This window comes from Pholcus phalangioides, unplaced genomic scaffold, assembly GCF_987345545.1.
Source record: "Pholcus phalangioides strain wild (caught in Gottingen) unplaced genomic scaffold, Ppha-v1.0 ptg000032l_1, whole genome shotgun sequence".
Lineage (NCBI taxonomy): Eukaryota > Metazoa > Arthropoda > Arachnida > Araneae > Pholcidae > Pholcus > Pholcus phalangioides.
In genome coordinates, this window is record NW_028301622.1 from 2,987,284 (window position 1) to 2,997,286 (window position 10,003).

Sequence of the window (10,003 nt, forward strand, 5' to 3'; positions counted from 1 at the left end):
GCCTGTGAAAGTTCCAGTGTGTGGACCACCACACATAATACATTTCATTTTAGATTGATTCCGTTTCGAGGGGCAATCTCTGGTACTGTGTCCAAGGGCATAAAATGCACAGTTTGGTGAATTAAAACAGTAGTATGACGAATGTCCGAATAATAAACAATTTCTACACTGTAGAGGGCATTTATTACCACTGTAACGGTCTATTTCAATTGGTGCGTCTTGAATATCAACTGAGTTGGCAATTTCTTTGCTCCTGATAGATATTTTTATCAAGAACAGTGGTGGAATACGTCATGAGGAATAATTTCTCATATCTAAGATTTTTTTATCTCAAAAACCCTTGCTGATCAAGTATAATTCAATGCCTTCAAAGCTGGTGTTGGCCGGAAGGCCTTTGACGACGAATTTTAGAGATCTCTAACTGTCTGGTTGGTATGTGTGGTATCCCAGATTCTTTTCATTTAGGTGCTTAGTAGCAGTTCTATGATATTTTTCACAAATGACATTTAATAGTATATATCTCGATGTTGGTATGGATGTCGGAGAATTCGCACATTCCCCTAATTCTTTTGGAGTCATTAATCCAGTTCTCATACCATTTGGTGAAAACTATTTGGGGAATAACTGATTTCTTTCTTCTGCGGTTCACTTGCGTGAAGTAATCATTGTTGTGGTCACTATCATCCTCTGATTCGTCAGAAAGTTCCCCATACTCTTTAGCTACATCCGCAGAAGCACTAGTATCCGTAGTGGATCTTTGAAGACCAGGTTTGCTCATGAGTGCAGCCTTGGTATAGCAAGCTGTATTCTATTTTTATCAAGCTGATGGGTCGCAGATACATCCTGTTTTTTGGAAGACTTCACCTGAGAGAGCTAGGATGAGTTTGTCAGTTTATTCTTATTGACATTTTTTTCGAATTAATAAATTCCGTCTGTCCTTTCTCCTCTGCTGCTTTTAACTCAGTTGTTCAGCTCCACTAGTACCAGGGACAGCAGCATTATAAGTAGGGATCTTTTTCTTTTACCCTTTTTTCTTTTTATTTCCTTTGAATGTCGCATTATCACCAACAAGGTCAGCGTTTACATCTTTACTGTTCATAAAATCAATTACAGATTCATATTAGCATGATTTTCATAACAATAATTATTTTTAGACTTATTCTTAGATACAAGATATACAGGAACTGGATGTTTTGAAGATATTTATTATTTGAGATGTTAATTTTTTTTAAAAGCTCAATTACATTGGGCGAGTTTATTAGCTACTCGCTTGCAGTTTTACGCGCTGCTACTAAACTCGCTCTGTGTAATAACGTTAGCAAGTAAAATCGCCGCTCGCTCTGCTAGTGCGAGAAAAGTTGAAGAGTAGGCTACCTTTCTCTCTACTCGCCGGCGTTTATGTTATCTCTTGGGTGCAATATGGGTGTGGCTACTTTTTTTTTATCTCGCTTTGGCTCGTAACAAAAGAGAAAGACGACAATACGCAAAAAAGAAAGGGAAAGAAAAAGAGTTGCTAGCTCCTCTAGTGAGCGATTTTACTAGCCCTGTGTAATTGAAATTCGATGCGCTAGTTGAAACCGGTTCGCGCGCCAGCTACTTTACTCGTCAGAAAATAGCTAGTAAACTCGCCCAGTGTAACTGAGCCTTAAGGAAGGAAAAACTCATCTCTGCTTCTACCGGGAGTCGAACCCGGGTCCCTCGATTGCCGGACGAGTGCTCTGACCACTAAGCTACAGAGGAGATAGAGACTTTCCTACGCTAGAGTGTATATATGTGCCGAACGGAACCGTGCAATGGACGGTGAACCGATCAGCTAATAGCTCATTGACGACGAGCCACCAGATGGCTATATATATGACATGAATGTCGCTCTCCACTTGTTAATACAAGATATACAGGAACTGGATGTTTCCTTAAAAAAATTAACATCTCAAATAATAAATATCTTCACAACATCCAGTTCCTATATATCTTGTATTAACAAGTGGAGAGCGACATTCATGTCATATTCTTAGATATTTCTTATGTTTTTTAGTTTTACTCGTTTTATTTTTTAACACACGATTTTGCATCTCAGATAAGGAGCCAGATTTACACTCAACATCACTTATGATATTATTGACATTAGCATCAGAATTTTTAGGAGTGCGCGCACGCACGCACACAATGTTCACGACAGAGTGGTCACCCCCTTTTCACAGTAGCTAACCTGTCATTATCGTACGTATTCTCGTTCAAGAAACAGTTTGAAGTGACACTCATTTGGGGCTGTGTTGTAGCCACTAATTCCCGAGTCAGCTGACAGTTGTATACTGTCAACACATGAGTTTTCCCTTCCAAAAGAACATTGCTAATGATTGCAATTAATGCATTGCAATAATGTACATTCAGTGATAATTTCACTCTGGGAGTTAAAATGTCAGAACAATTTTATGAATTTTAGCATAATCAGTACCTCCAACGCTAGCAACGCAGTGCTGTGGAACATTAGTGTGCACAGTAGCACGTTTATGAACATGTGCAAAAGCATTATATTTCAACAAATCTTTGTTAGAATGCAAAGAATCATTAACAACATCAGCTTTATCATGCGAAGTGATACCATCATTAGGAATATTTTATTTTCAGTGGTTTGAGCACTACACTCTGAGAGAAAATCAGTAGAGAGCAACCATATATATCGGTACCATTAGTAGTAGAGACACAATTTACATCCAAAAGTTTTTTTGCCATTCAGAGAGGAGCTATTTTTAGGAACATCTTCTTAAGTTTGATCATCACGCATTAAATTATAATCATCTGTGCCACAATATATGTCAGGATTATAACCAATAGGAATACTATTTTCATCAAAAAATTGTGCGACATTCAAGGTTACACCATCACTAATTATACCTTCGGAGATATGAGCATTACACAATAAATGACGAGCATTAGCATCACTATATTTAATTGTGTGATTAACAGAAGAAATACAATGTTTACAAAAATTTAGTGTCCTCCAGCGAGGCACAACCGTTAGTAACTACTGAGGTTTGAGTATGACACACCAAAAGGCAACCATTAGTATTGTAGAGCCTCAATATATATTCTTATATGTATTATTATTATTACTTTACTTTGTACATTGGCTCTCTCTTAACAAGCACGCTCTGGTCACGTGAAAGAATCTCAGTACATTCTGTACTGAAACACGAGATGATCACGTGACCGGATGCCTCTTCGGAGGGTCCGAAGGGCCATGTGTGTGTGAACATCAGTTCAGCTCCAGCTCTCACACGAGATGCACCAACGTCGTCTTTCTCTTTCTTAATATATGTACCATGTAAATAATATCTTCTATATAGCATCATAATTAAAGATAATGTATCTACAACTACGTCTCATTCATATGGAGTCAGATGCAATTGCACTACCGTCACCACCTAGCATTTAGCATTTCAGCATTGGTGACCGCAGACGTTTAAACGCAAATAATGATGCCTTCTGAATATTCTTCAAAAGACGCCATTACGGTGAGAGCAGCAGCAGAGGATTTTTCTCCCAGCAACAGTGGACAACGGAGCATCCTCCCTCGTAAGGTCACTTCCGCTTGACCTCTTGGTTCTCTTCTCTCTCAAGCAACAGGATGATCGCAGCAGAAGGGGACAATACCGTTCCCCAAGTTTCCAGTGTCGCTCTCCGCCTTCCCCCATTTTGGAAGACAAACGTTTCTCTCTGGGTGAAGCAATGCGAGCAAGCTTTCCTCCTCAGCCGCATTACAAGTGATGATACCAAATTCGCCGCTCTCGTCGCTAATATCGACTCAGAAACACTACATGCGGTTGCCGATATTGTCGTCAATCCCCCTGAGACCGGGAAATTCCAGGCTCTGTCGGACCGGCTGACACAGGAGTTTGCCGAAACTGAATCTGCTAAAATCAAGAAGTTGCTCACAGAAATTCAACTCGGAGATGATAAACCATCACAGCTGCTACGAAAGCATTTCAGCAGTATCAATATTTAAATTTGGAACAAAGGAAACACTATTTTCATCCAAAACATTTTGACCTTTCTTAACACATTTTGCTTTATGTGTACTTTTGTTTACTGATTACTGGGAATTCACCATCTCCTTCAAAGCGAAAGCTTTTTTTTGAAACTACTAGCCAGTTTATGTATACAATCAAAACCATCAAAATTATTAGAAAAACCTGACAGCTTCAATTACTAGTTTACGGCATATTTTTCCATTCGATGGCTCTACCAGATACTCAACGTACACTGAAATTACATCCAATAACTCTCTAACAACTTGGCAGCCCTCAACAAAACCATCATCGCCTGCATCATATTGAGTTCGAATCCAGGGAAAGGAATTTTCCGCAAAGGTTTCGAGATCCCTCCCTTTGTCATCGTGAGCGATTTCTGCAAGCCTAAGTCTCAAAGTTTGGGCCCTGTCAATGGGTTTGGAATAGATAAAGCAGAGTGGCATGACCGGATTAAAAAAGTCGAGAATTTACCTCTGACGAGCCACATCTATGGTCGGGGCCAGGTTTTGTACCCCGGGCAAGACCCTACGACCAAAAAACCGCGGGAAATGCTGTAGGTTACTTGAAGACAACCGCTGGCCGTGGAAGCAACGGGACCGTTGATCCGTGATGATACGCAAAAACTTGTAGCTATTAGGCGAAAACACTCGTCATGACACAGACGATTCAAAATAACAATTTGGAATCTCTTATTATAGAGTCAAAAATATTACTATAATATTCATTCATTCCGAAAGTAATGTGTTATGTAACCAGCAGAGGGCGCTAACGAAACATTTTTTTTTCCTTGCAGCACACGAACCACCATATTTTTCATCGCTCTTTCGATTTCCAAACCAAATTGCAGATAATTTTTACATATGATTACTAGATGTTTAAATTACATATTTAAAAAGTTTTAAAATTGCCCCCCCCCCACATTCCATCACCAACAATGAAGAGAATCAGACTGGGGCGTACCACTTGTATCGGGAACTTGTATAAAATTCGAATCCTTCCATCTGGAGGGTGATCGATCAATCCCCCTGAATACTGAAAGCTGCAATTTTGAAAAAGAAAACAAAAATTCTCTTGAAGTACTTTTTCTCAATGCTAAAAACATCTAAGTTCTACAGAATATGGCCTGTCAAATTCACGAATGGACGTATAAAAAAAAGTCGAATTAGGAATTTACGGCAAGAAAAATTCAAAATGAATTTTTACAAACAAAAAAAATGAATTCAAAACATGCAAAAAAAAGGTAATTATGGCATTTTGCCCGAACTTCGGGGGGTTAATAAGTTTCCTTCTTCAGCATCTCGGGGATTCTGACATTATGATTAGTCTCTTACGCTCCGCAAGTTTCCCTTTTATGGTTGTAAAAAAGTTTTTCAAGCGGTTATGTCACGGTAAATGTGATAAATGCGATTATTATATCTAATACCCGGTTATTATATGAATACTTACTAAGAATTTTGGTAAGTTTGATAAACTTTCCTAAATTTACCACTTTTACTGGCGATTAGCCATATCATAGTACCCAAGCAACGTTGATAAATTTGGTAAATATCCCTTAATTTATCACTTTTACCGGCGATTATGCATAGCACCCAAGCGTCGTTGATAAATTTTACAAATTTCCCTAAATTTATCACTTCTACCGTGATTAAGCATAATATATACATGATATATATATATATGTGAAAAATCGTACAGTATAATACAGCACACGATAGTTCTTACATGAATGGTATCACTATATCGGGTCACGATCGTAAACTTCGTTATCATTTTATCGGGGGTTCCGACTATATTCATCAACACAGTAGACTCATTTGGAATTTTTTGATATTTATCAAATTCACCAATCACATTTGGATATCATGAACAATCACAGATAAATGCGGTAAATTCCAAGGTTTTTTCAAATTTACCAACGACACTTTGTTATTATGCATGATCGCCGGTAAAAGTGATAACGTTTTCAGTATTTACTAACGGCGCTTGGGTACCATGCATATTCTCCGGTAAAAGTGATGGATTTATCATACTTACCTAGATGGTTGGTAAGTACGCGTAATTACCGGTTATTATGTGTATTAACCGATTTACCACATTTACCTCGACAGTTATAATTCAAAGACAGTAGACGATAGCTCGAAGGAATCTGTCATTTTACTATCAAAAAATTTCAATTCACATAATTGTTTGATTTTGTTATACTGGAGTATGCTGTAAGGTTTTGGAGACCATACCTACAGAGGGACATAGACTTGGTTGAAGGGGTGCAGAGAAGAGCTACGCGTGTCCTTATTGGCACACAGGGCTTGAGTTATAAAGAGAGACTTCATTTTTTGAATATGTTTACATTGGATGAACGCAGGTGTCGAGGAGATATGTTCGAAGTGTTCAAAATTTTCAATGGGATGGATAGGATGGACCATGAACTTTTAGTACACTGCCAATCGACTGCTTTTACAAGGGGACACCAGTATCGGACAATGCAAGGCTATGGTGTCGCAGGGAATTTTTCTTTGTTGTTTGTTAATGAATGGAATAGCTCACCCCCGGAGGTAGTAAATTGTAGCACAATTGACACGTTTAAAAAGAAATACGATAAACATGTTGGTGTAAATCGAGAAGCTATCCATACTTAGAATAAGACAACCATAAGTATTCTTTATGGGCATTGTATAATATTTTATCATGTGTATATATTGTTTATAATTTGTGTTAATTGCATTTTTAATTGGGTTGCTGTATTTTTGAAACATATGACAACCATATTTTTATGGGCATCTTTTTATCAGCCACCTCGTTGGGCATGTTGCCTGTTGTGGCGTTGTATTTGTATTTGCAAGTTTATAATAAATACAAATGAACACAGTTACTTATTAAAGAACAATATCTATCAATAAACTAAAACGGAGGAAAAAGAATTAAAAAAAAACCGCAAAAGTAGTGATTTAAAAATTAAAATTTTTCTCTTTTCCCGTTTTTTTTCTTTGTAGTGGTTATATGAGGGGAAAAATCAAATATCAGAACAAACTTTCGCATGATTTCGCAGTATTTTTGGCAACGACAAGGAGTGCAACTATAATACATTGCATGTTATTCAGATGAGATGTTACCAATAACAAGAATCCATATAACGTTGCAATGCGTAAAATCGAATAGATTCATAATTTAACTGAGTAAGGAGCGTATGTGATAGTTTAAAAGAAACTCTCAGTGTCACTGATGGAAAAAAGATATTGCTTCATGTGTCGTTTGAAAGGTAATAAATTAGTAATAAAGCTAGCAGGTGGTAAAGAGTTGCAAAGTTTTTGTATGAGGTAAGTAAAATGCTTCTTCAGAAGAATTTTGTGAATAAGTGGTAACGAATATATATTTAAGAAACGAGAACTGTTTAAAGGCAAAGCAAATTGTCATTTAAAAATAGTTGCAGTAAATTTGTAGAAGTAAAGCTGACGTAAGGGAAGGATTCCAAGACTGAAAAAGTTGTTTTAAAGGGGTTAAAAAAGTCACTTGTGATAAGTCTCATTGCTCTTTTTTGGAGTTTTATTACTGGTGTAAGATTTGAGCAAAGTCGCCACCCCAGATAGCCAAACCATAAAATAGAAGTGAATTAAATAATGAGTAATAAAGTGTTAACATGAACAAGTGATCTATACATGGTTTATGGTAATACAGTTTGTAAATTACATGACAAAGTTTATTTTGCAAATAGTTTACGCGAGTTTTTTCCATCTAGGGTTATGATCGATATGAATTAGGTATTTAATCGTGGAAACCAGTACGAGATTATAACAGTTACAAATAGAAATATTTTTAAAATTATTATTGGGGAATATCAGATTATGGTTGAAGTTTCATTAGCTCTACAAGAGAAGTCCATAAACTTAGATTTTGTTACATTTATTTGTAAGTCGTTACTGATAAACCAATTACGAATTATCAACAAATCAGTGTATATATCAGACTTGCTAGTGAATGATCGTCATCAGTTGCATACAGCAGTACTGTATTATCTGCAAATGCGATGATTTTAACGGTTAATTCAATTTTACAAAGGTTATTTACGAATATATTTAATAACAACGGAGCCAGAACAGAGCTCTGAGGTACTCCTTTTATTGTTTCCATTGGGTTACAAAGGTAACCAAGGTAATACCAAGGTGTGGTATTCACCGACATGGTTTGAACTATAGTCACAATTTTTTGATAAGAGATCGACACGGATTGGTTAAATTCGGGTTTTTAACCAATCTATGTTGATTTCTTATCCAAAAATTGTGACTACAGTTTAAACCATGTCGGTTAATACGGCCCTAAGTTATTTACAATTTTAACTATTTGAGATCTATGACTAAGATAAGAAGCAATTAATTTATGTGTGTTACCTCTGATTCCGAAAATATGTAATTTATTGAGTAAGATTAGACGTTCGAAACTCTCAAATACTTTTGTTTACGTCCAGGGAAATGGCAAGTCTTTTTGGACGATTTCAATTTTTTCAACGATACACTTAGTGAATGTCAAAAGTGCAGTCTCTGTGTTTCGGTTTGGGAGAAAACAGTATTGATTAACAGAATAAAAAAGTTGCATGTGAGAGGAAGGCAAAAATTATATTCTTAGTGACTATTTCAAAAAGCTTTGAAAGTGACGATGAAACTGAAATCGGTCTAAAATTGTTGAGATCATTTGCATCACCATTTTTATGAATTCGATCGACAACTGCTAATTTTAATGATTCAGGAAATTCGCCATTTACAATACAATTATTTATTAAGTCGGAGAGTAAATTTAAGATATTACTAGGGGGGTATCTGCAGAACTTCTGAGTTTGAAGTGTCTGACGAAGACCCAGCGGCAGGTAAAATATTAATATTTTTTGAAATTTATAAACAGAAATTTCATATGAGTATTAGCCACTTTTGAACGGATGGACCAATTCGTTCAGCAATGCTAGTTTTATATGAAAGTTTTCAACAAGATCCTCCCGAACTTCCGAGATCGTCCAAGTTCCTCTGGGGATTGAATTTGAAATTGAACTACCATTGTTAGTTGCGAAGACTTAGCAAACCCCTTTTATATATATATTGAAAGATAAAATTATCTAGCGGCCACTTTGAGAACTGCTCTCTAATATTGATTTCTAGCTAAAAGGTTCTCCTAATTTACACCCAAGTAGTTGAATTACCCCAAGATTGTGGTCCACTTACTTCCACACACACTGGTAATGTCATTAACAAGTTCCACATTTAGTTTAGTTAACTACAGGCAAGTACACACAATTTCGATAGTTAATCGATGGGTTTGATATTACACTAGTTCAAACTACACACGACACTAGACTTCGAACTGACTTGAAACTAATTACCTACTTCTGTCCAAATATTTCCACGAACGCGTCAACGATCAACATTGAAGTCTACTAGATAAGATGTTGGTGTTCTGATGCCCTCCCTTCTAATGATTCTCCTATTTGGAGAGTCTGTTCTGGCAATTTCGTGAGTGTGAGGACTCAATATGACTATTCCATACTATCTTCGAAATTCAGCGGAATATTTCAAAATAGCTTAAACTGATTATTTGGATCAGTCGATAAGTTTAATCTGAATATTTCATAACATCGGTAATGTCCAGTGAAACATTTCATCGTACTTCGGGGGTCTCCAAACTGTCAGACACATTAGTGGGCCAAATTTGAAATTCCCATGAAGACCAACGGCCACTGCACCAAGTAATGCTGCAATATTTATATAATTGTAAGAATAAAGAATTCTAATTTGCATGGACTTAATGCGATGTATAGTGGCGTGTAAATGTATTAGCCAACGCAGCATCGAGTACAAAACACCCGAGATATAAACAAAATTTTCATTTACCTTTAACCATACTCTGAAATTATTTTTTGATTGATTATTTCTTTCAGTTAAATCTGAAATAACAATTTCTTCCAATAATTTTCCGATATCAGTTTCCGCAAT

At 36.5% G+C, this 10,003-nt stretch overlaps 1 protein-coding gene across 1 annotated transcript; it reads left to right on the forward strand.

The window, feature by feature from the left end:
* Positions 1-3,628: 3,628 nt before the first annotated feature.
* On the forward strand, positions 3,629-4,006 carry LOC149066228 (uncharacterized). The gene has a single exon (XM_089253094.1). It carries the CDS (start codon positions 3,629-3,631, stop codon positions 4,004-4,006), a length of 378 nt encoding a protein of 125 aa, XP_089109220.1.
* Positions 4,007-10,003: the final 5,997 nt, after the last annotated feature.